Source organism: Panthera uncia (genome assembly GCF_023721935.1).
Source record: "Panthera uncia isolate 11264 chromosome D3 unlocalized genomic scaffold, Puncia_PCG_1.0 HiC_scaffold_8, whole genome shotgun sequence".
In the NCBI taxonomy this organism is placed as follows: domain Eukaryota; kingdom Metazoa; phylum Chordata; class Mammalia; order Carnivora; family Felidae; genus Panthera; species Panthera uncia.
This window is the reverse complement of record NW_026057586.1, coordinates 38,268,846-38,295,124: the sequence shown is the minus strand read 5'-3', so window position 1 is coordinate 38,295,124 and position 26,279 is coordinate 38,268,846. Positions and strand designations below refer to the sequence as shown.

General features: G+C 35.5%; 1 protein-coding gene across 7 annotated transcripts in view; it reads right to left on the bottom strand.

Annotated features, from left to right (window-relative positions):
- NOL4 (nucleolar protein 4) overlaps window positions 1–26,279 on the bottom strand; it is a 424,003-nt gene that overhangs the window by 191,606 nt on the left and 206,118 nt on the right. For 5 of the 7 annotated variants that reach the window (XM_049620236.1, XM_049620230.1, XM_049620231.1 and 2 more), the window contains one exon: window positions 20,261–20,544. In XM_049620236.1, the coding sequence (XP_049476193.1) occupies window positions 20,261–20,544 (284 nt within the window). Of the gene's footprint in view, window positions 1–20,260; window positions 20,545–25,465; window positions 25,675–26,279 lie in introns of those variants that run through there. The other 2 variants (XM_049620232.1, XM_049620234.1) reach the window with 1 other exon arrangement.

Sequence of the window (26,279 nt, the reverse complement as noted above, 5' to 3'; positions counted from 1 at the left end):
ACCAACCTTCCATCTCAAGGATACATCTCACTTGATTATGGTGTATGATCCTTTCAATGTGCTGTTGAATTCATTTTGCTAATATTTAGTTGAAAATATTTGCATCTATAGTCATCAGGGATATTGGCCCGTAGTTTCCTTTTCTTATAATGTTCTTATTTGGCTTTGGTATCAGAGAAATGCTGTAGTATAAGTTGTAATGTTTCTTCTTTCAGATTTTGAGTCTTCTCTTTGTTTTTCTTAGAGAAGCTAAAAATTTTTCAATTTTGTTTATGTTTTCAAAAAGCCACCTCTTGGTTTCATTATTTTCTGGTCTCTATTTCATTTATTTCTACTCTGTTTGTTATTTCCTTTCTTCTACAAACTTTGGGCTTAACTTGGTATCTTTTCTAGTTCCTTAAAGTGTAAAGTTACATTGTTTATTTAAGTTTTAACAAAACTATTAACAAAACTATTTTTCCACCTATTTCACAATTTTTGGAGAAAACTTGGTTTCTTATTATGAAATCCTAAATAAACTGACTTGGAAAAGAGAAAAATACTACGTCAGAAACAAGGAGACAAGCATACAGATGGTTTTACTTTGTACATCATTTTTCAAATATATCAAATTTAAAGAGCTCATGTTTTATTGATGAAACACACCTAAAAATGCATGCATGTTCAGTATTTCCACACAATAAGTGATTAATAAATGTTTGATTACTTGCCAATTGATTGAATGAATGATGAATGGGATATGTGTTGCAGAGGATCTGTAGAGAGAAAACTTTCACAGGTTTACTACATTACACGGCACTATGCCCATCATATGGTTGGCCCTTGACAAATATTTATTTTCCTTCTCACTCTTTCTTCTCTTCCACATGTTTCATTGACATTTTTCATAATGGTACACTTTTGAGTGGAATGTAAAAGAATATGGAGAGGAAAGACACAGTTTTCTTGAAATGCTTGCTAACCTGCCTTCAGAAATCATAAGGTGGATTTTGTACAGGGGATTTTTGAGTTGAAGAGAACACGTACTCCAAATCCACCATTTTTATTGTATTTAAACTACAGAGAATTTATCCATTTGTTTTGTTTCTTAGATTCCACATATGAGTGAAATCATATGGTATTTGTCTTTCTTGGTTTGACATTTCACTTAGCATAATGCTCTCTAGGTTCATCCATGCTGTTGCCAATGAATGAATAAACACAAACAGAATCAGACCTATAAATACAAAGAACAAACTAATGGTTGCCAGAGAAAAGAGGTTAGGAAGATGGGAAAAAAATGAATGGGGGGGGGGAGTGAGAGATACAGGCTTCCAGTTATGGAGTAAATAAGGCATGGGAATAAAAGACACAACATAGAAAACATGGTCAATACTGTGCTGGCATTGTACGGTGACAGATGGTGGCTACACTTGTCACGATCATACCATAATGTGTAGAGAAACTGAATCACTAGGTTTTACAACTTAAACTGATCTAACATTGTGTGCCAACTATACTCAAATAAAAGAAATTAATCACAGAGAATTTAAATAAGTACATATTCCCTCATCATTTTTTTTTAGAAACTGATTTAGAAAATGCTAATTTTCCTTTTATCTTATTGTGTCTTAATAGGCATAAGAGTTCTAAATATTTACTATGGATATGACACACTAAGAAATATACTATAACACAAAAAAATATCTGAGAATTGTCTAGGGAAACTCTGAGTAATGTTTACTAACTAGTGTTATCATGGACTTATCATTATAGATTAATGATTGTTGATAATTATCTTGAGTGTGGTGAGTGTGATGTAAGTATGTGAACTGAAACCAGATGTTTCAGAGTCAGATGATGATGATAATTTTAAGCTGAATAGGGTTATCTCAGGACTGGCAAAGATGCTCCTACTCTCCTAACCCATGCTTGGGACACACCTTTTAATTGATCATTTTTTCTACTGAACCTGGGCAAAATGTATCTCTGGACCAAGCAGTTACTACCAAGTATTTACAACTAAAACAAAAAGTCAAATCTATCTTTCATTATAGGATAAAGATAATTCAATTGCCATATTGGCTAGAACATCTCTCAGGCAAGAAATGTAAATTAGGTAGATAAGAAATAGTTTTGGAGACATGATCAGGCATTTTGTATTTAATCTGACTGTCCATAAATAATACAATTCCAAAACTATAATATGGCCCCTCAAGTCAACCTGCTCAATAGTTGGTCAATTGCTGGAAGACCAAGAAACCAGGCAAAAGTGCCTATAAAATACAGCCAGATCTTTGGTAATTACTGTAGATTAACTCAATTCCAGAATTTATTTAAAACATAGACTATATTTAACGTTGATCTCAACACTGTGCTGGGTAGTTAGGTTTCAACTACAAACAAAACATTATACATACTTGCCCTCCAGATATTGGTTTTTATACTAGTCTTTTTCCCTATTACTATTTCTTTATTTTCCACTAATCTCTGGCAAAATTTTTGTTGAATATGTCAGCCTGTCTCAGTCTTGATAAGAGAAAATAGGGAGAGATCTGCCACCATAATTGGATCAAAATCTGAAAGTCCCGAGAACACGCTTCAGATTTGGCATGATATCCAAATTAAATCATAGAATCCCAAGGGGTTAAAATTCAAGACAGTGTGAATACTTGACAATGTGTGCTCCTTTTTGGGGGAAAGATAATATCTATATCATTCTCAGTGCCCAGAAACTCCTCCGCAGACATGATGGAATGCTAATTTCTATTTTCTGTACTCAGTAATAGTGACAATGCTGTCATAATAAAGAAGTTCTTAAAATTCAACAATGGCTTTGAGGGAGAATGTGATTTGATACTGAATTTATCTCCTAATATTAAGGAACTATAAACCTGAATATAAAAAATATAGCTAAAACACAATGTAAAGAACTTAAATTAGGAAATGTAAAGTCCTCACAGAAAAAATAATAAGCTAAATTTAAAGAAAAAAATAAATTTTTTGACTTTATAAATTAGGACAAGAATAGGCAGGCCAAGAATGTCAGCACAGGGGTGCCTGGGTGGCTCAGTCAGTTAAGCATCCAACTTTGGCTTAGGTCATGATCTCGCGGTTCATGGGTTGGAGCCCCATGTCCGGCTCTGTGCTTACAGCTTGGAGCCTGGAGCCTGCTTGGGATTCTGTGTCTCCCTCTCTCTGCCCGTCCCCTGCTGGCATTCTGTCTCTTTCTCTCTCTCTCTCTCTCTCAAAAATAAAATAAAATAATTAAAAATTTAAAAAAAAGAATGTCAGCACAAAAATTATTTTAGTTCAGTTATTCCTAGTTACTATAAGATAGATGGTTCAGAAAGCTTAATTATTTTTAGCATAGCAAGGTACACTTCAATACATTTTTTTACATGAATTCTTCCTAAATATACCTGAGAAAGTTAGTATTCCCAAGCACTACTTCTTTAGCACTGTAGATGATAACTAAATTCTCTCATATCTCACTACAGTTCTTCCTATCAGATAATCCCTACTAATTGCCCTCATCTTTATTTTTTCTTTCCATACATACAATATTAGCTAAGAACAACATACATTTTGCCATCTTCCAGCCAGTCTGATTCAATATACACTTGTGAGAAATTGCACTAAATGCTAACGCCTCAGAGATGGATGATATACAGTAAAACCTTGGATTACGAGTAAGTTGTTATGCAAGTGTTCCACAAGACTAGAAAACAGTTCTAATAAATCTTGATTTGATAAGCAAGTGATGTGTTGCATAACAAGTAGCAGAATGTCACATGATCACAACTGAGCCAATGGTTCTTGAAATTCGCTTTGATATATGAGTGCTTTGGATTATAAGCATGTTTCCAGAATGAATTATGCTCACAAACCAAAGTTTTATTGCACATTTCTTCTCTGGTTCAACATAGGAGAAAAATATGCAACCTATATTCAGAATCTAATGTAATTTGTATAGAACTATATACCAGTTCTAAGAGACAGAAGAAGCTAGTTACAGTCGTTATTATCAGGGAAGATTTCACATACCTGAACCAGTCATAGGTAATAGATGTACACCAGGTCAAAGAAGTATGCATGTGTGTGTGTGTGTGTGTGTGTGTGTGCACGCGTGTGCGTGTGCAGGGTTGGGGGGCAAATGGGGAGCTGAAATTGGGTAGAATGAGGAAAGCAGACACAGTGAATATTCTGAGTGAAGGAAGTTCATGTTCAAACACAGTATTAAAATGGCTGGAACTCAGGTTTCATCAGAGGGAGTGTTAAGCACTAATGCTGAAATTTAAACATACTTCTTAGGCACTGGAGTAGGAGGAACCAAAAGTATTATGGGAGCGTGAAGTAGAAAGGCAAATATCCCAAAAATGGATGTCAAACAGCTCTCAGGGGACAGCAACATCTACACAGAGACCTACTTTAGTGATGTGCACTACCATCCACCCAGGTCCTCATGATAGAAACCAGGTCACCAAAATCCCTTGCTTAGATTATTTCAAAGGTAGTGGAGATTACCTTGACTCTACCTTGGTTCATCCAGGTTCAGACTCAACAGACTAAGATATCCTAAAAATGAAGATCTTAGCCCAATTAATGACTTCTATAGTGACACTGTCCAAATTAATAAACGTAATTTACAAAAGATTTTGAAATATGGCTCTGTTTCCTTTTTCAGACTTATCTCTACCACTATGTCCCCCTATACTCCAAAATCCTGTCATACTGAAGTTCTTTTAGCTCCTCAAACCTGCCATGCTCTGTCTTCCTCTAAGTGTCTGCCTGGAACCAGTCCTTCAGCACAGAATACAAGGCTTCTCTTTTGTCTAGCTCCTACTTATTCTTCAGTTTCTTACTTAGATGTTTATTTCTTCCACAAAGGAGGTCCTGACTCCCCAAATCCCAATCAATGTCTCTGCTCCTACCACAGCATGTCCTCTTATCCTGCCTCCAACTTCTCTCTGATGAACAACCTGACCCAACCAGCCTCTGAGAAACAGGGACCACCTCTGTCTTTTTCACCCTTGCATTTATTACTGTCAACATAATACTTGGCTGACAGGAGGGGATCAATAAATGGTAAATGATGTATAAAATGGAAAACAGATTTAAAAAATGTAATATTAAATATAAGCTCCAATATAAGTGTTAAATAAGCACTACCAGTACAAATAGTAAATAGTAAATCAATCCCCATTTACTTTCTCACTCATTAAAAGTTACTACATGACTTGGGAACATGGTTCCTTAATGAAAGTTTCATTAAGAAGCAACTGTCACTTTATTAAAATTAATGTTTGAAATGATCATGCTTTGTATTTCAGGTCAAAACCTGGAATCAGTCCTTCCTAATGTAGACAGACATTCTTTAATTATATTTATCAAACCTATGTGAAATACTATGGGAGTAAACATTATCCCTATTCTCCAAAAAGGGGAGTTCCAAGAAAACTCGGTCATACTCATTCTGTGTCCCTACATAATAATATTTTTTTCAGGAGGTGCAGAAATAAGTTTATTTTACATTTTTCTTTTGGCATTTTTGAAATCTACCCATTTGTGAACTTCTTACAAACAAATGTTAAAGTATATGATTATCTTTTGGTTTTTATTGATGTTTTCCAGTGTTGTGAAACATTCATGCCCATCACATATCTTTATTATTGCATGTGTTCTACGATAGGCAATTATCTATGTATACAACTGCCTCACTCAATGGGCTGGATTTCTTTTAGAGCAGAATGCATTTTATTCATTTCTGCATCCTCAGAGCTCAGAATGATGCCTGGCAAACAGCAGATCCTCAGCACATGCTTGTTCAACAGATAGAATCAAGATTACTTATCAACTTTGCAAATCTAGTACTTCGATCATATTAAACACCTTAGTGAATTAGAAGAGCATACTATTTGGTCTTCTAAAATGCAAATGGAATCACATCTTGTCCCTGCTGAAAAATCCTCTTCTTGTTCCCTTTCCCTGTAATATAAAGTTCAAATCCTTTAGAGATCCTTCATGATCTGGCTCCTGTCTCATCTCTTTCCTGCCTCTCTCCCCTCTGGTCCTAAGCACAGCCCGACCACCTATTATCTCAGGTGTACTATACATTCTTCCTATTCTTTAGCACCACTGGCTGCTTATCATTTCCTTAATTTCCTGCATTGTTTCATTCACTTGCATTCCTATTACGAATAATGACAGATCCTTTTCATTTTGTCCTGAGCCCAAATAAAATATTTTGTAATGTTTTTTTTTTTTTCCCACTTGATTCTCATTGCATTTGCCAAATGCCTAGCACTTAACTCAGGGCTTGGCACATAGTAAATAGCAAATACTTGTTGATGACTAAACGAAGGATCGTAAGCAATAAAGATGACTCCCTCACTTTATGAGTTAGTAAATTGAGTTAAATTTGAGTTAATTTCTTTGAACCCACCCAATTTAGTCAGTTGCAGAGATCTGAACCATCTTTCTTCCCTTTTCTGGTTGGAAACTATTTTTCTTTTAAGATCCAGGTAAGGCGAGATTTTTTTCAGAAAAAAAAATCTTTTCTGTTCCCCCCAAACTTTCATTCCCGCCACTCATCTCAATAAAGTGAGTCATTCTCTTATACGTGTGGCTTGTTTACAACCCTAAATGACTGCACGTGGTGGACTGTCCCACCGTAATGTGTTTAATGTCTCCCTCTTTTTCTTGATGCTCCTGGAGCACCAACCTCTTTACATTTCTTTATGCCTGGTGTTCAGTATGTAATTGGTACCCAAAATTATTTCCTAAATTCAGATGAAAAGTCAGTGTTAAGACACTGTGTTAAAATATCAATTTAAACTTATATTTAATTTCCATAATACTATTACTGTAATCACCCTGAATTTTTTAAAAAAGCACACAAAGCCAATGAACTGTTTTAATATACATGTCTTTTTCTGAGGAAACCATGTATTGAATCATCCCTCAGTTCCTTGAAATGTGCTTTTGTTCTCACCACTCAAATGAAACTGCCTTCTGGATGGTCTCCGGGGACATCCAAGTCAAAGGTTTCTTTCATTTTTCCTTCTCCTCTATACCCAAAATGATCCATCACCACCCTTTCTTGTACCCTGGGACTGGATGAGCCAGGTTCTCTGTTTTCTGCCTCTCTGTCAGTTTCACATCCATCCATCCTCACTGCTTTCTCTTCTTTCAGCCAATAGAGAAAGGCTTGGGTCTGCTGGCTGGCCACTTCCTGCCTGGCTTCCTGTTTACACAGCAGGTGACCCCTGCTTCTTTCTTCCTTAGTCTTTCTCCTCTCTGTTGGCTTCACATTTCCACCTGTCATCCATTCATGCCTAACTGACCCTCTAGCACCTGAAACTCTGTAAACTCAAAAAAATTGGCACTGCTCGTACCCCTCCCTTGGAAAAGTTCTCTGGGCCTCTGGTCTCTCGTATCCTCAAACTATTCCATGAAGTGCTGAAACATCCATCCATCCTCCTGCCCAAGATCATGGTCGCTGCATCACTCTCATGCTTATATCTTTCCATGGTTCTCCATGCTCAAGGACATAAATCAAGTAGTGTATCAGGACTGGCCCTGGAAAATATTCCCACCCCCATATGCTTTTATGCACCCTTAGTCCATCCAAACCCATGGCTATTTGCTTCTAGGTTATTTTGGTGAACTTCTTACATTTGTGACTTTACTCTTCCCTTTGCACCTCCTCAAACTTCTCTCATCATGACTATCCTTTTTCTTTGGGTTCACGCAAACTCTTTCCTCTATGAAACCATCTTTAATTGCCTACTTTGTGTTTTCGCCAACAGTTTTGTACATAATGATTGACATTCATCTATTTTTACCTTTTGTTTTTGTTTATGTGGTAGCTCTTTCAGAAGCAAGTCTATAGCACCCACAGTCACTGGTAGGAACCCTGCTTATACAGGAACTGAGGAACAGTTGATGACTGGGACAATTCTGACCCAGAGGTGATTTCCTCAAATAATACTAGTTTTGTTGAGCTTTTCAGTGTTACAGAGGCATCTCTGATGAGAAGGCTAACACTAGGAATAACATCTCACTTAATAAAAATGTAGAAATAAGTATCACTGGTTAATTTTGGTCTTTAAAAATTTGCTTTTGGGGCGCCTGGGTGGCTCAGTCGGTTGGACGTCTGACTTGGACTCAGGTCATGGTCTCACAGTCTGTGAGTTCGAGCCCCACGTCGAGCTCTGTGCTGACAGCTCAGAGCCTGGAGCCTGCTTTGGATTCTGTGTCTCCCGCTCTCTCTGCCCCTCCCCCACTCCTGCTCTGTCCCCCTCTGTCTCAGAAATAAATAAACATTAATTTTTTAATTTTGCTTTAAACTGGTTAAAGGATAAATAGGGGGAGCACAGAGGATTTTTAAAGGTAGTGAAAGCTCTCTTTGTGACACCACAGTGAGGTACACATGTCACTATACATTTGTCCAAAACCATATAATGTACAATACCAAGAGTGAGCCCTAAGGTAAACTATGGACTTTGGGTGATTATGATGGTATCGATATAGAATCATCAATTTTAATAAATGTACTACTCTGGTAGGGAATGTTACTGGGGAAGGGTGTGCATGTGTGGGAGGAAGGCACATATGGGGAGTTTCTGTACCTTCCTCTGAATTTTTCTGTGGACCTAAAACTACTCTAAGAAAATTAAGTCTTCAAAATATTGTCTGAAACACCAAAGCGAAACCAATTTAAAAACAATCGTCTTTATATTTAGTGCACACATGTGAGAATCACAAGACCTCATAAACCTCCAAGTATCTCCTTTACCTGTCTGCAATGATGCTATCCTCATTAATTACCATATTGGAAATCCAATCCATTTAAGTCGCTGGTTTTTTGTTAATTGAAATATATTTGACATATAATGCTGTGTAAATTTAAGGTGCATACATGTTAATTTGATACATTCATATATAGCAATATGATTGCCATTATAGCAACAATTAGCACCTCTATCCTACTGTATAATTATCATTACTTTTCAGTGATGGTAATAATTAAGATCAAGTCTCTCAGCAAGTTTGATTATTATAATATGATTGTATTGTCTATATTCACTATACTGTACATTAGATCTCTAAGACTTATTTACTACTTGTTGCAAATTTGTACCCTGAAACAACACCTGTCCCATTGTCCATCCCCCACCGCTGGTAAACACCATCTTATTTTATGTTTTTAAAAGTTTGGAATTCTAAATTTTTTTTATATCCCACATGTAAGTGATATATCATAGTATTTGTCTGATTTATCTCACTTAGCATAATGTCCTCAAGTTCCATACATATTGCAAACAGCAAAATGTCCTTTCTCATGGGTGAATAATATCATATATATATATATATATAATTAATATATAGAGGATATTATATATATGGTCATATCCTATTTATCCATTCATCCTATATATTTATATATTCATATATATTTATATTCATCTGTATATATCACATCCTATTTTTCTATTCATCAATTGATATGCACTTAGGTTGTGAATAATGCTGTAATAAACTTGGGAGTATATCTTTGTGACACCCTGTTTTCATTCCTTGTAGATACATACCTAGAAGTGGAATTCCTGATTAATACTGATCCTGATTAATTCCTGATTAATTCCTGATTAATACTGGAATTCCTAATCTATTTTTAATTTTTTGAAAAACTCTCATATTATTTTCTATAGTGGCTGAACCAATTTACATTCCCACCAACATTGTACAAGGGTTCCTTTTTCTCCACACCCTCTCCAATACTTATAATCTTTTGTCTTCTTGATGATAGGCATTCTAACAGGTGTGTGATAATATCTCAATGTGGTTTTGATTTCCATTTTCCCAATGATAAGTGATGTTGAGCATCTTTCATGTACTTGTTGGCCATTTGGATGACTTCTTTGGAAATATACCTATTTAGCTACTCGGCGCCTTTTAAATCTGATGTTTTTTGTTACTGAGTTGTTATGCACTCTTCATATATTTTGGATATTAACCTTTTACCAATATAAGGTTTGAAAAAATTTTCTCCCATTCTCTAGGTTGCCTTTTCATTTTGGTTGTCTCCTTTGTGGTCCAGAAGCTTTAAAATTTGACACAACTCCATTTGTTGATTTTTGCTTTTGTTGTTTGTTTTTAGTATTATATTCAATTAAGTCACTATTTATGGTGAAATATTCAAATGAGAATCTAAAGCCAAGAGAAATAAGATTATATACCTATTACCTGCGATAGTATTCATATTCCAGATTAAGTTAAGAGTCAGCTACATAGTGGGAAGTTGGGGGAAGTCAGGTGGCAATGTGAAGAAAGTGTTGGTATAAGAAAATGGGTGAGATGAGATCAATATATGCATTCCCACATCATTGCATATTTTTGTTCAACAAACATTTTGTAAGGAGTAAGCTTTATGCATGTAAATCACTTTAGGGTGTGACCATAAAATACAACACTTGTACAATTTACACTTGTACAACATTTTGTAAGGAGTAAGCTTTATGCATGTAAATCACTTTAGGGTGTGACCATAAAATCCAACAAATTTACAATTTATCAAGCTGACCTTATTCCTCATGGATCTTTTTCCCTAGGATTTCAGGAAAAAAAAATATGTTCCCTGCCTCCACCCCCCTGGCTGAGGTAATCAAGATAGATGCTATAAAGGAAGTGACATTTGAGTTGGACAGATTCCAACAGGGTCAGGAAGATTTTAACAAGCAGAAATTGCAAGGAATCTAGGATCTATTTCTATGAGTACCTGTTATATATGCACAGAAATAGGTCCTAGAATAAATGCCTATAAAACACCTCTGGGAATGTATTATATATTCCAGACTCCTGGAAAACAGGTGTAACTAAAAGGAAATAAGGAAGGAAGAAGGGATAAAAAGGGGAATAAAAGACAGTAGTATTTACTAGATGAAATAAAGTAATATGCTTCTCCAAATTGCCAGTCTCAGTAAGTACTTGGTAGGCTACTAAAAATGGACATTCAACTTCCCAAATAAATATTATGAGTTGAAAACATTTTTGCAAGACTCAGCTAAGCCCCAAACTCGAGGCAATAACAACACTATAGCAATTCCATTTATTATCTACTTATATAAAAATGCATACAGTCTTATTTGATTGCCCCATTGCCTATAGGTTAAGTATTATTATCCCACTGTAACTAATGAAGTATTCAGGCTTATAAGGTAAAGACTTGCTCCAAGTCACAGAGCTGATCAGAGTGGCTTCTGATCAAGGAGTAATTATGAGCCATAAAATAGCAGCTGAGGGTCTCAGCATCAAGTTAAATTTGCTGTTGCTCATTTTCAGGCCTTTCCCCATGATCTCAACTTAAACTGCATGGCTGAAATGTGGGCCAAACTTTGGGGGGTTTAAGTCCAAATTCTAGAAATTCTTAGTGTAATCATAATCATAATATCATTGGGTCTTAGTTCTCCCATCTGTAAAAATGGGAATAATAACAGAGCTAAGTCCATTGGGTTATATGAGGGCTACATGAGTAAGTTTTAGAATAGTGCCTGATACATGGTAAGAACTCAGTAAGGTTACTTTTCATTATTATTCCTTGGGACGAAAGTTTATGACTTTTTATTACTTAATCATTTTCTTTAAACTCTCCTCCATCTTATCCTTTTGACTCCAAATAAACCCAAGATTTCCATTTCACAATATTTTTTGTTAAAAATCATACTAATAACAAGATAACAGATAACTGCTTTCAGGAATATACTTTAATATTCACCACACATTTAATATTAACAAAAACAATGTAAATTTATTATATTGAGGCAAATTAGAATGTATTACTCTTGGTCTCTGGTATTGATTTTCTTCTTTTCTTCTTTCACCAAATTTGGGTCAATATCAGTGTTTCAATGAGTCTCGGTAGTATCAACTATTCTGAGACACGTATGAATTACTTATGGGTATATTAACTATAGTTCTCTCAGAGTTCCTCTACCATTCTCAAAATACCCATGGACCTAATGATATTTTTAACCCTTGTATCTTATTCCAAATGACAGAATACAAATATAAAACAAACACACATACAAAACAAAACAAAAAACCCACCCCCTAACCAAAAAAACATTGAACACAAAAGCATACAAGATACAATTCCTATTTCTTTTTGAGCTATAGATTAATCGTTAAATAAAGACAAAGACAATAGTTGGTCAGTTTTCATTGTTTTGTATTTTGGCCAAAAATGTCGCATATTACTCTAACCAGATTACTTATCAATACATAGCATTGATGGCTGAAGGATCAGTTGAAATTTTGTATTGAACCAAATGAACTCATACGTTTAAAAAGGAACCTAAAATGTATATTTTGCTGCATATGGGGAATTAAAATCAACCACCCCTTGCACATTTCAGGGTATAAATTTTAGAAGCCCCTTGTCTTCTTCATTCTGTTAACATAACAAATGTGAAATGAGCAAACATAGACTGGATCATGCATAGATATTCACATATGTTGACTTTACCCTTTCTCTTCCTTAATAACATATCAAGAATATAAGCATATTCACTGGTAACCATGACAGCATAATGATTCAGAAGGACACTGATTTGCATGTTAGGAGTCACTTGAATGAGTTTCAATTGCTTCATCTATAAAATGAAGCAGTTTTAAAAATTATATTATTCTACAGAGAGTTAATTTAACAGTTCCTGAATAAGGCACATATTTTTAATATATGTATATATTTTACATATATTTTACATGGTATACATAATATACTATATTTTATACAGTGAAAAAGCACAATACACATTTAAATTTAGGTTGAAAATATGATAGACACTACAAAAAATCATATGATATTATATTCTTCTTGTATATCTTTTGATTTAAAAAAAGATCCACTAAGGACAGAAGGAAAAAATGTGTCCAATAATGAGAAGAAATGAAGCCCATGTAACTCATGTAAAATATGAAACACATACATACTCTCTCTATATATCTATACATTAATACATATATAAATGTATATATATATATATTTTTACATATATATATATATATTTTACCTATTCTCTAGGTAAAATATATATGTCTCTAGGTAAAATACATGAAGACATCATTTTAAATTGGCAGTAAAAAAAGTAAGTCTAAAATTTACCTTAGGGCTTTTAAGGACCCACTACTATCCATTTATTTACATTTGTGCATGAAAGCAACAAATGGCTACATGCTTAGTTTTCCAATAGAGGCACCTAGTATATTATTTTTATTTTGTAACATAATCCATATAGAAGAGCAAAACAAATATCTATATAATAAATGCCACTGTAAATATGTGCCACTTACCAAGGAATTATCCACTGATTGTTTTAAATATCTGCCTTTCTGGATAGCTTGCTTAACATAGTCACTATATGGTCCATAGAGTAACTAGTCCTACAAACATCAACCAGTGTGTGGGTGTGAATATAGTGAAAAGCACAAGGCTGCAAAGTCAGAAGACCTGGGTTCAATAGCAGGCTCTATCACTTAACTAACTGCATAATTAATATTAAATAGCTTAGCATCCATTGGATTTTATGCCCTTATGTTTAAGTAAGGCTGATAATTATACTTTCTCTCCTTACCACACAGAGTTGGTCTGAGTTATGAATATGAAACATTACACAAGTGTTCATCATTGTTAGAGTTGACGTGACATCCAAATATCAGAACTGATATATCGGTTATTTTCTGGCTCTTAGTTTCTTTCATGCCCTCCATCACTTGCCGAATCAAACTCCCAATTCCACCCATTTAACATTCTAAATATCTCTTAAGTCTTTGCTCTCTTTCCCATCCCTACCATCACCTCACCATGGCAGTACCTCATCCTGTTAGCAGCTTCTTCCCTTTCCATGCCACTTCAAGTCATCTTGTAACAAAGATGCCACAATGATCTACCCCAAAACACAATCTGACCATGATATTTTCCTAGCCTACATCCTAGGAAGTTCCCTGTCAACTATAGAGTGAAGTTCAAACTTTAAGAGTGTATCTATAGCCTACTCTCATCTGATGCCCTGAACTACCTCTCCGGACTTCTCTCTCACCACTTCAGTCCTCAGCATTTCTAGGTCTTAATTTAATGGTGTGTTCTTTGAGAATTTCCTACTCCCTTTTCAACAAGTAGCTATCTCCTATGTAACCATTAAAAATTAACTGGGGAAACTTTCCAAGACATAGTTAGTAAGCCTAGAAGGCACATCTACATATCAATTAATTTCCGTATTATAACACACTTATTTACTTCTGTGTCTACCTTTCTGGTGAGTTCTTAATGACAGAGACCTTTTGTGTTTTTTTGTGTTTTTTTTTAGCACCCAGGACAGTTCCTAGCATATATGAGGAACATTTGTTGAATACATACTGCTGTTTCTACTCTGAGGAAGGTCTGTGCCCAAATCTTTATACAACAACCAAGAAGCTAAATATTGAAAATCATCAAATTAAAGCAACAACGAGCTGGAATACCTACACAACAAAGACCAAGATAATACTGTTCCAAAAGTAAATCCATGGCTCTTATGCTTTAAAAGACAATCTCATTACACCTAAATATTACAAAGAGATATTTCAAAAAATGTGCTACTTCCATTCATCATGCATAAATAAAACTGCATAGCAATTATTAATGGTAATTATGATAAATATTTTATAAACTTTAATTTGAATGGTAATATCCAGTTTGGTAAGAACTTAAAGATTCATTGAAAAAATGCCACATGGACCCTTTTGGGGAAAAAAGATTACTTTAATGAAATTAAAGTAATGAAGGGTCTTGAATGAATGAAGATTGAAGGGTCTTGGGAACTGAGCCCAAAACCAAACCTAATATGCAGTAACCACAGTGACACATTAACCTTCAAATAATAATCACCCTCCTACCACAGTTACTACTTGAAATATTATTCTTTGGGGATGTTGATTCAGAATATTTTACCATATTAAGTATAATTCAGCTAGGTCACAAATACTAAAAGAAAAAAAGAGAAAAAAACAAAACAAAAGTCAATGATAGTGTTTTTAAGTTACATATTTCTCTCCATTAGAGTTCAAGTTTTGTTTTTATTCTCACTTAATAATTTTAAACATATTTATATCCAAATTTGTGTCTTCTTAGCCTGTCTTTCCCTATCTAAATTGTTCCTTGACACTTCCTCATGAATCTCATTTTCCAAGGCTTTAATCAACATTTCTACTTCCTTCTGAGTTCTAATGTTACTTGTTGTCCTCTAAAAATATGGACATCTGCAAGCAGAAAATATATATCACCTAAAAGTTTTCAATGCAATGTATTTATTCTTTAGATTGGTTAATAAGATTTGTTAGTCTAGTGACTGAATTTGCATAATAATAAGCAATCAGTAAATGGCATAGTCCAGCTCGGCTATTCTTTTAAGCATTTCTATTCAGTGTTCAGGTTTTTAAATGCTTTGTAATTATTTTTGTTTGGTATTATTCACAATAAAATTGTGAAATAGGTCAATATCAAACTCACAGCAATCTACGCTTCTCAAAGATGCTGTATAATTAAACTTTAATATTCCTTCAAGGCAGAACAGAGGCTAGACTGAAAAATACTGGAAGAAAAAATTGGTACTGTCACTTTATAAATTTGTACAAAAGTACTGGAACATTTCTAAGGACTACAAATAGTAGTACTAACTGAACATATGAGTGATAAACCTTGAGGATGAAGTTCATCAGATAGCCTCAGGCAGAGCAAGTATTGATCCAAAGCCAGGAACCCAGGGCACTCTGCATGCAAATTTGCATTGCAAGAAGAATTCCTAAAACAAAATTCCAGGCACAGTCTCCTTTACAATTAAAATGATTTAGTTTTCCTATCCAGCCTCTAAAAATGTCTCCAATCCACTTCCCTACTAATTCGGCTTCTTCTTGTGCCATGTGTTCTGACTTCAACTCTTAGCATTAACTTTCCGAGTATCATCTGGGTTTAGACCTATATCACTTCACCTAACCGTTACTCCATTTTAGCTACATATAAATTTTGAAATTGCCCCACACGTTGGCTTCTAAAACATCTCCTTACTGGTTGCCTTCATTTTCTCCTTTGGTTTTATGTTCATCCACAAGCTCGTTTTATGCCACTTGTTTTTGATGTGCTATTCTCCAGGTTGATATGTTTTGATCCTCTCCTCGCTCTATGCTCTTCTGAGGTGATCCGGTCAACCACAACAGCTTTAAGCTGCACTTCTGCTCTAAAACCTTTCATGTGTTTCTTTCTCCAACCTGGATATTTCTTCTGAGCTGACACATATATCCCTGATGCCTATTAAATATATCCAGTGGATACTGCATAGGCATGGTAAACCTTATTTATCAAAAAACTACTTCTTCAAGTGTTTCTCTTTCTGCATCTTGGTAAATGGAATCACCATCTACCTAGGCAACCAAGCCAATAAGCCTGGAGTCATTCTAGAATGCTCTCTGCTCCACTTCCCACATTCGATCAAACTTCATTTCTTCAAAATATTTGAGAGGCTACTATGTACCAGATATTAAGCCAGGTGCTGGACACATCTCAGTAAATAATGTAGATATCATTCTTTTTCTTCAATTTCTTTTTAACATTTATTCATTTTTGAGAGAGAGAGAGAGAGAGAGAGAGAGAGACAGAGTGTGAGTGGGGGGAGGGGCAGAGAAAGCGAGAGGGAGAGACAGAATCTGAAGCAGGCTCCGGGCTCTGAGCTGTCAGCACAGAGCCCAACATGGGGCTCAAACCCACTGACCGTGAGATCATGACCCGAGCTGAAGTCAGCTGGTTAACCGACTGAGCCACTTAGGCACCCATGGTAGGTATCATTCTTATAGTCAGAATTTATATCCTACTGGGATGTATAAAGAGGCTATTCATACTGTAGTCTATGTGAAAGACATTCCCAGGAGTTTGACAATATACAACCTATGGAGCCCTATTATATCTACATCTATATCTATATCTGTATCTATATCTATATCTATCTATATCTATCTATATCTATATCTATATCTATATATATATTCCTATATTCCTATATTCCTATATATATATTCCTATATATATATATATTCCTATATTCCTATATATATATTCCTATATATATATATATATATTCCTATATATATATATATATATATATATATATATATATGTATATTCCTACATCACTTTCTTCCTGGAATGCCACAATAGCTTATAACCAGTTTTCTGTCTTTTACCGTTTACCCTGTTTATGTAGACAAGATAATCTTTCTAAAATTCCAAGCTGACCACAACTTTATCATGCTAAGCTTACCTATGGGATACAGTCCAAAGTCCTTGAACTAGCCTATAAAGCCCTTATTGATGGAGCCACTCTATACTCCACTTCTCCACACATATTCTCTACTGTGGCCATGCTAAGCTCCTTGCAAATCTCCATGACAAGTATGCTCTCCTGCGGTTCTATGCCTCCACACATGTTCTACCATAAATAATCCCCCCCGTCTAAATAGCTTCTACTTACACTTTGCATTCATCCCTAGCATCAACCTCTCTCCAAAGTCTTCCTTAAGAACGTTATAGTCCCGTGGGTGCACTACTTTTCATCTCTCACTTCACCCTGCCATATGCCCATAATATTACTTACGGAATCTGATTATAATCAGAGGTTTGCCTCTCTTTCCTGATAGACTTTAAGCTTTTGAGGGGCTAGGACCCTAGTTCGCTCACTTCCATGTTTTTGCTTCCTACAACAGTGCCTTGCATGTAGGAGTCCCTCAGTAAATATTCAGTGAATAAATTTATTGGTGGCAAATAGTCTATCTTGAATAATGATACTGTGTTCTTCTTCAAGTACGATGTTATTAAGTCCTACCTAGCTCCAAATAGGCAATGGTTCCCTAACCTGTGAGACCAACTCATCTTTCCTGTGCATTCCAGGGCCTTCACAATGTCCAAAAGGAGATCCCTTCTGAAAAAATGGTAATCTTACATTTCCTTCAAAGTTCAAGATTTACTTTCTCTAGGAAGCCCTCTTTATTACTTCAATAGAAATAGTATTTTCTTACTTTGAATTCCCAACGTTCTAACACAGAAATAGATACTTGCCTATAGTTTTACTAAGAAACTTTTCTCTGTATATGCACCCTTTTGTACCAAAACTATTTATCAAAGGTTTTATGAATAAAGAGTCCTCTCTTTGAGTTGTCTCTGCTACCTACTCCATTAATGCAAGTATGACAGGTATCTAATATATCCTTCAATCTTTGAAGAAGCAAATAAAGAGTCCCTCTGGATTCTGCTCTCAAAGTGCTCCAAAACTGTTCACATAAATCCAATTATTTTCTGTATTTATCTTATTTGATATATCAGCATTGCCCATCAGAGCTGACAACTCTTTCTTGAAAGGTATACTACCCTTAGCTTCCATTCACTATACCCCTCTGATTGTTTTTCTGCCTCTCTGGCTACTCCTCAGTCGGCCCTTGGAACTGTTATTCCTTTACCAAACCATTAAACTTTAGGTTCCTTAGGGAGGTCTCCTCCCCAGGCCCACTTCTCATCTTACTCCTCACATACAACCCAAACAATCTGTGCTTTTCGCAACTTCATTTTAATAGAGTAGAAAAGTAACTTCACTGTTTAAGATGTGCAACAATGTGTTTCCAATGAGCATAGTTCCTATCATTATAATGGATAAGGGGTTAAGGAACAGAAGAGCAAACCACTGAGTAATTTTAGAAAAATATTCAACAGATACATAGCATAAAAAGGACATTCATAATCATATAAGTTTTATGAAGACTGGACGGATGTTGCAGATGGCCTGAGAATTTAAAGGCTATTTTGTTCTGTAAAATGTAACTTTGATTCAGATCATGCTAGTGAATATAAAATCATTTGTGTTTGAGTGATTATGCTTTAAACCATAGGGGAGAATATTTGCACATTTACCCCAGCAAAAGTTGCAGCAGCCTCCCTCAGGCAGAAGTGTTTAAGTGTCTGATGATGTATAGTGACTTGCTTAAAAGAGGATGAAACAACATACCCTCAGGCAAGCAAGAGGATCTGAATGGAGCCAATTTAGGAAGTACAGTGCCTCAGCAAATTCACAAATTAATCCAAATTAAGACATTTTGCTATGTCAAAAGATCAGTTCTTCAACTCAAATTTATAAGAGGGTAGGGGGGGAAGGAGTCAAAATGTACATTCCATAAAAATCCTCATGTGGTCAAAAGTATACCTTGAAAAATTATAGAGCGAAAGTCACCAGCATGCATTATTTCAAACCGGTGGAAATTTAAACTTTATTTTTTTTATTAAATCAATCAGGACAAACTGACGGTGACAGGGGGGCGGGGGGAAGATGGGTGAAAGAGGTGATGGGGATTAAGGAGGGCACTTGTGATGAGGACCAGGTGATGTATGGAAGTGTTGAATGACTATATTGTACTCTTGAAATATTACACTGTATATTAACTGGAATTTAAATAAAAACAAAAAAAGAATGGGCAGTATTTCTGAAAACGGGTGTGAAGATAAAGAGATAAAAACAGAAGGACCAAGAAATAAAAGTAAAATAATAAATCAATTGGGAATGGGGAGGATTATAATTTATTTTGCTCTAAAGCATCTAGAAATTTAGATATGTCTGAAACATGTGTGTGTCTTTTGTATAATACAGCGTGTGATACATTATGTGTTGCAGTAGTTATTTAATCTGCATATTTCATCTAGAACACTGACACTTACGTTTCTCCCAGGTATGGGGAGTAAATTACTGACTGAAGTCCCTGGGTCTCTAAAGCAAACTTGAGAGTCTAATTGAAACTTTTATTACTGTGTCTACCTATCCATTCTAGTAGAAACTAGATAGTGATCTTTTTAAGGTCTGTAATCGTGTTCTCAGGGCTATATTTTCAGGTATGAGCTCCACAAACTCCCAGAGACCGATCCATAAGAAGATTACATGAAGGAGAAACATTAAATCAAGTGATTTCATCATGTATGAAAACACCAACAGCTTTGCTCGAAACACTATTCATTCTGCTCACTGTTATTCGGGAAAATCATTGCTCATGTGGACACATGATATCTATGCTTCTAAATGTCTTGGCAGCATATTATGAGGATTTGTTTAAAATATTTTTAGCAAAAATAATCTTCATCTCTTGTGTAAATATGTGTTTCTTTCTGACCTTCATGACAAACTCAAAAACTCTGAAAATTGTAACATGACCTTACCTTGCTTCCATTTTCTCTCGTCTCTTGTTCCATCTTGAGGTCAGAAATTAGAAGATTCTTATATTTGTTTTTTCCATTACTGCTGTGGTCATCTATTCTGTATTCCGAAGTCAGCTGAGCGGAGAGGGGACTGTCACTCAGGTTCAGTGGCTGCTCGTCCTGCTCCAGCCCAGTTTTGCCATCGCCATTGGAGTCACCCATATCCCTGCTGTGTGTTCCCCCTGAAGCAATTGAACTGTGCCCCAGAGTCTCATTGCCATTAAAGCTCTCTGCAGCAGAATCATCTGTTGAAAAGAATATTTTGGTTTTAATTAACATGCCATTCGGTTTCTACTTCAACTCACATTTACTGAGCTCCTATTACGTGCTTGCCATGGTGCTAATTTTACATATCCTGTGCAGTTTCATCCTTAGCAATAACTTGTGAAGCAGCCATTGTTATTTGTAATCTAGTAGGCACATTTAGGCACAAGAAGAAATGAAGTAAGAAAAAGATAAAGTAGGGAAAACAGTTTGATCTCAAATGCAATCTCAAAGAAAAGTAAATTTAAAAAAGAAAACTTGTTCATTGTTTTGCAGAAACTTTTTTGTTTTTCAAGCGACAATGTCAAGATTTGGGGAAAATTCTCTGATAAAAGCATTGTCTATATGCTAGCAGGGCATATGTTGGTTCAAGCTTTATGAGTGTTTAATACACATCAAACACATTAAAAGAGCTCGTCACCTTTGCTCCAGTCATTACACTTCTGGGACTTTTAAACCTAAAGAGAGCAATCATTGTGTGCATTGCTGTGCAGGTAAAAAGGTCTTTACAAAAATGTTTCTTACGATAGCAAACATTTAGAAGAGACAGAAATTACCAAAAATAAAAAAATTGGCTTAATATATGTTGAAATGATTAGAATATGGGAAATGTGGAATATGGGAGGGAGAATAGTGAAAAATACAGTCTCAAATGTTAATATTAATTTCTTCTTAACTGTATGGCACTGGATATTTTAATACTCTCTAATATTTACAACATATATATGATTTAAAGCTTATGAAAGAAACTGAAGAAAACACAAAGAAATGGAAAACATTCTATGTTCGTGGATTAGAAGAACAAATATTGTTAAAATATCTATACTACCCAAAGCAATCTACACACTCAATGCAATCCCTATCAAAATAACACCAGCATTCTTCACAAAGCTAGAACGAACAATTCTAAAATTTGTATGGGATCAGAAAAGACCCCGAACAGCTAAAGTAATGTTGAAAAACAAAGCTGGAGGCATCACAAATCCGGACTCCAACTGTATTACAAATCTGTAATCATCAGGAAAGTATGGTATTGACACAAAAACAGACACAGACATCAATGGAACAGAATAGAGAACCCAGAAATGGACCCACAAATGTATGGCCAACTCATCTTCAATAAAGTGGAAAAGAATATCCAATGGAAAAAAGACAGTCTCTTCAGCAAATGGTGCTGGGGAAACTGGACAGCGACGTGCAGAAGAATGAACCTGGACTACTTTCTTATACGATACACAAAAATAAATTCAAAATGGATGAAAGACTTAAATTTTAGATAGGAAACCATCAAAATCCTAGAGGAGAAAACAGGAAGCAACCTCTTTGACCTTGGCCACAGCAACTTCTTACTAGACATGTCTCTGGAGGCAAGGGAAACAAATGCAAAAAATGAACTACTGGGACTTCATCAAGATAAAAAGCTTCTGCACAGTGAAGAAAGCAATCACCAAAACTAAGAGGCAACCTTCCTAATGGGAGAAATATTTGTAAATGACATATCTGATAAGGCTTAGTCCCAAAATCTATAAAGAACTTATCAACATCAACACCCAAAAACAAATAATCCAGTGAAGAAGCGGACAGAAGACATAAATAGACACTTTCCAAAGAAGACATCCAGATGGCTAACAGATACATGAAAAGATGCTCAACATCACTCACCACCAGGGAAATACAAATCAAAACCACAATGAGATGCCAACTCACACCTGTCAGAAGGGCTAAAATTAACAACTCAAGAAACAACAGATGTTGGTGAGGATGCAGAGAAAGGGGAACACACTTTTGCACTATTGGTGAGAATGCAAAGTGGTACAGCCACTCTGGAAAACAGTATGGAAGTTCCTCAAAAAATTAAAAACAAATCTACCCTATGACCTGACAATTGCACTACTAGATATTTATCCAAAGGATACAAAAATGCTGATTTGAAGGGACACATGTACCCCAATGTTTATAGCAGCACTATCAACAAGAGCCAAATTGTGGAAAGAGCCCAAGTGTCCGTTGACTGATGAATGGATAAAAAAAAAAAGTGGCCTACATATACAATGGAATATTACCTGGTAATAAAAAATAATGAAATCTTGCCATTTGCAACAACATGGATGGAACCAGATAGAATGTATTATGTTAAGTGAAAAAAGTCAGTCAGAGAAAGACAAATATCATGATATTCACTTACAGATGGAATGTAAGAAACAAAACTCATAAACACAGGGGAAGAGAAGAAAAAATAAAATAAGATAAAAACAGAGAGGGAGGCAAACCACAAGAGATTTTTAAATACAGAGAACAAACCGAGGGTTGCTGGAAGGGATGTCGGGGGACAGGCTTATGGGTGATGGGCATTAAGATGGGCACTTGTTGGGATCAGCACTAGGTGTTATATATAAGTGATGAATCACTGGGTTCTTCTCCTGAAACCAATACTACACTGTATATTAACTAACTTGAATTTAAATAAAGAAATTTAAAAATAAATAAAATAACTGTAGAAAAAAACAAAACAGGGAGGAAGGGGAAGAAGTAGAATTAACCAAAATTTTCTGGCTTTAAAATAAATGATAAGCTTGTTTAGTAAAACATATCAATAACAATTTACTTAGAGTAAAAAACAAAATTTAGATGAAACAGGAAAATTCTATTTCTCTTAATTTCATCTTTGCATTTATGGTAAGAATTTTCTATTAATGTTAAAGGACTATGAAATGCAAAGGTGTTAGATTATTTCCTGCAGTTAAAGTCTACTGATGAAGCCATAAAAATATGAACACATAAGAGTAATAATATTCATATTTGTAATATTTTGATTTCTGAATATTCCCCAGTGTGCTTTATTTTTGTAGGATGCAATGAAAAATTTATGCCTTCTAATCAATTAAATTCATGAAACAAATATATAAATTTCAAGAAGTGGTATAACTCACCTGTTCATTCATTCATTCAACGTTTATTGAATACCTATGCTTGGCCAAAAGGGGGTTAAATATTTGGCCAATAGAGACTGTGTCTTCAGTAATTTCACAAATAATTAAAAGAGACAGAAAAAACAAACAAACATGCAACTAAAATGCAGAGGAAAAAGGCTTTGACCCAAAACAAGGGGTAAACACATCACAGAAGTTTTCCTAAAGAAGGTGGCATATGAGCTAAATTCCAAAAGACGAGTAAGCCTTAACCCGGTGATGAAGGTGGGGGAGAGAGTTTCCCAATTAGAGATCAGCAGGGGCAACACCTCAGAGGAAGGAAAGTGCAGGGCAGATGGGAAGTAAGGTTGGGGTGCTGAGTGCAAACAAGAGAATACGAAAGGGAGGCAGAGAATGTGTTTTGTTGAACTAAGAGCGTGGATTGTAACTTGGGAGTGAATAGGAGCATTTTTATGCAGAAGTGATATGAACAAAACTGTGTTTTAAAGAGATTACTCTGACTGATGAGGAGAATGGGATGAAGGCAACAAAAGTGGGACCGTTAAGAGCTCTATAAGCCACTGGCTCAGCATTGCTGAAAGCCCAAACCAAAGCAGCAACAGTGCAGAACAAGAGGAGACTCAAAAAATCCTAAGAAAAGAACAAGTAAGACTGAGAGTAGGGCAGACAAGGGTCTGGGAGGAAGCCCAGATCTCCAGCTCCAATGTGAAATGAAAACAAAGGGTATTAAGTTTAATTTTCAATAAAATGATATTTTTAAAAATTTTCTAAAACCGCTTTGTGAAGTTAAAATACATTCAAATGGCAAGATTCTACTCATAAATTCCTCTTTGTACATTTCCATTCAAAAAAAGACTTCATGGGGAGAGAAAACATACATAAGAGAATTTAAGAAACTGGTCATAAATAACATGACATATCACTTTCCACAGCTATTGAGAAAATCAAAAACGTTCTTCTTCTTTTTGTTTTAACCATGAAATATAGAAGGTTTTTGAAATAAAGAATTAGAGGTGTGATTTATATAAGCAACCCATAAAATTGCACATGCTCTTTATGTGAAGTCAAATCCTATGCTAAAGTATGCTAAATCATTTCGGATTATTTAAGTTATTTCTTTCCACGAAAGTCCAAAGAAAAGCAGAAGGTACATATTCAAGTCCAGTTCTTAAATTCATGAAGAAAAATGTGATGTAACATTTGTGCACTAGAATCCCTTAAAATACTAAACATTTTATGTAATAAAAATTTTGTCAATATGTTAAAAGAACGAATAACCCTAAAAGTATATTATATACACAAAATGGATACTAGCAGAAAACAAATCCAACGTCTATTACAGTTAAGAAATTAACATGCTACAACTGTTTCTTTAATCTAAAATCATCATACATATTTAGTAACTAGTGTACCATTTATTCGCATTTTAAATAAGATAAACATTATTACCTCAGGATAATTTTTAATAAAAGTCATGTATTTGTAATTTTGGTATAAAGTATAAACAATAAAGGAGAAAATATTTTTAGACAGAGTACCTCACTCCAGATGTTACCAAGGTAACTAAATTCCACAGCTTTACATATTTCATTCTTGAGTAAATCGGTATGTTTCATAAAGAACAAGTGAATAATTTACTTATTTGTATATAATATATATTCACACCATTTTATCATTTAAATGGTAAAAGAACGAGTAATGTCACATGCCACTGTTTTATCAATCAAAATTTGAAACAAAGTTTTGATGTCTATATTAGAAAAATTCAACAGAAAGAGGGAGCAGACATTAAACTGAAACTAAATGAAGCATTTTTGATTGTCTGGGTTCTCATAACCATATTAATGATTTGTATTTTCTCCTCCTTGAAGATACTTTTCCAGAATTTGAAACCACAAATCTCAGACTCCTCTACTTATCATAATCGACTCACAGCAGTTTATTGCTCTCAAGGGGAAATCTGCTTCCTTACCCAACATAGTTTGCTCCATCCTAAGTGGCTGCTGGCATGCAGGTCGAGAGCTGCTACACAGAGGGTACGGTGCTGAGATCTGTAGGTATGGCCTTCAGCTTCACAGGCCAAGAGCAATGGTGCTTCTCTCAAATTTCAGCCTGGGCACCAGAGCATTGGAACCAAAACTCTATGTGTGAGTACCAAGGGAAAAAACGGCACCTGGAGCTTTGAAAATTAAGAGTGCCCAGGGTACCTAGCAACAGAAGAGAACATGGAATGTGATGACAGGTAGTGTGGCAATCCAGTGACATCAGGAAGGCCGATGGATGTTTGGGTTCCATTGCTTTGAGGTTAGTTTTGCTGGGATGGATTTAGTGTTGTGGAGAGGGCCATCCAAGTTAGCTCAGCTGCGACTCTTGCCTGTAAGGTGCAGTGACACTAACCCTAATGGCAAGCTGTTCATTTTCTTCTTTCTCCTTCCCTACTCCCACTCCCTCCACCAATTGGTACAGACCCTAGAAATACTATTTGTTTCAATTATGTCTAATGTAGTCACAAGCCTTTTGTGTGAAGCAGTTGCATCAGAACCAGATTCAATGGTTAGCTCTCTCCATATAAAGAGAATTAACCAATGGGGCGCCTGGGTGGCTCAGCTGGTTAAGACTCTGACTTCAGCTTAGGTCATGATCTTGTGGTTCCTGAGCTGGAGCCCTGCGTTGAGCTTTGTGCTGGCAGTGCAGAGCTTGGAGCCTGCTTCGGATTCTGTGTCTCCCATTCTCTCTCTGCCCTCCCTCCCTTCCTCTCTCTCTCTCTCTCTCTCTCTCTCTCTCTC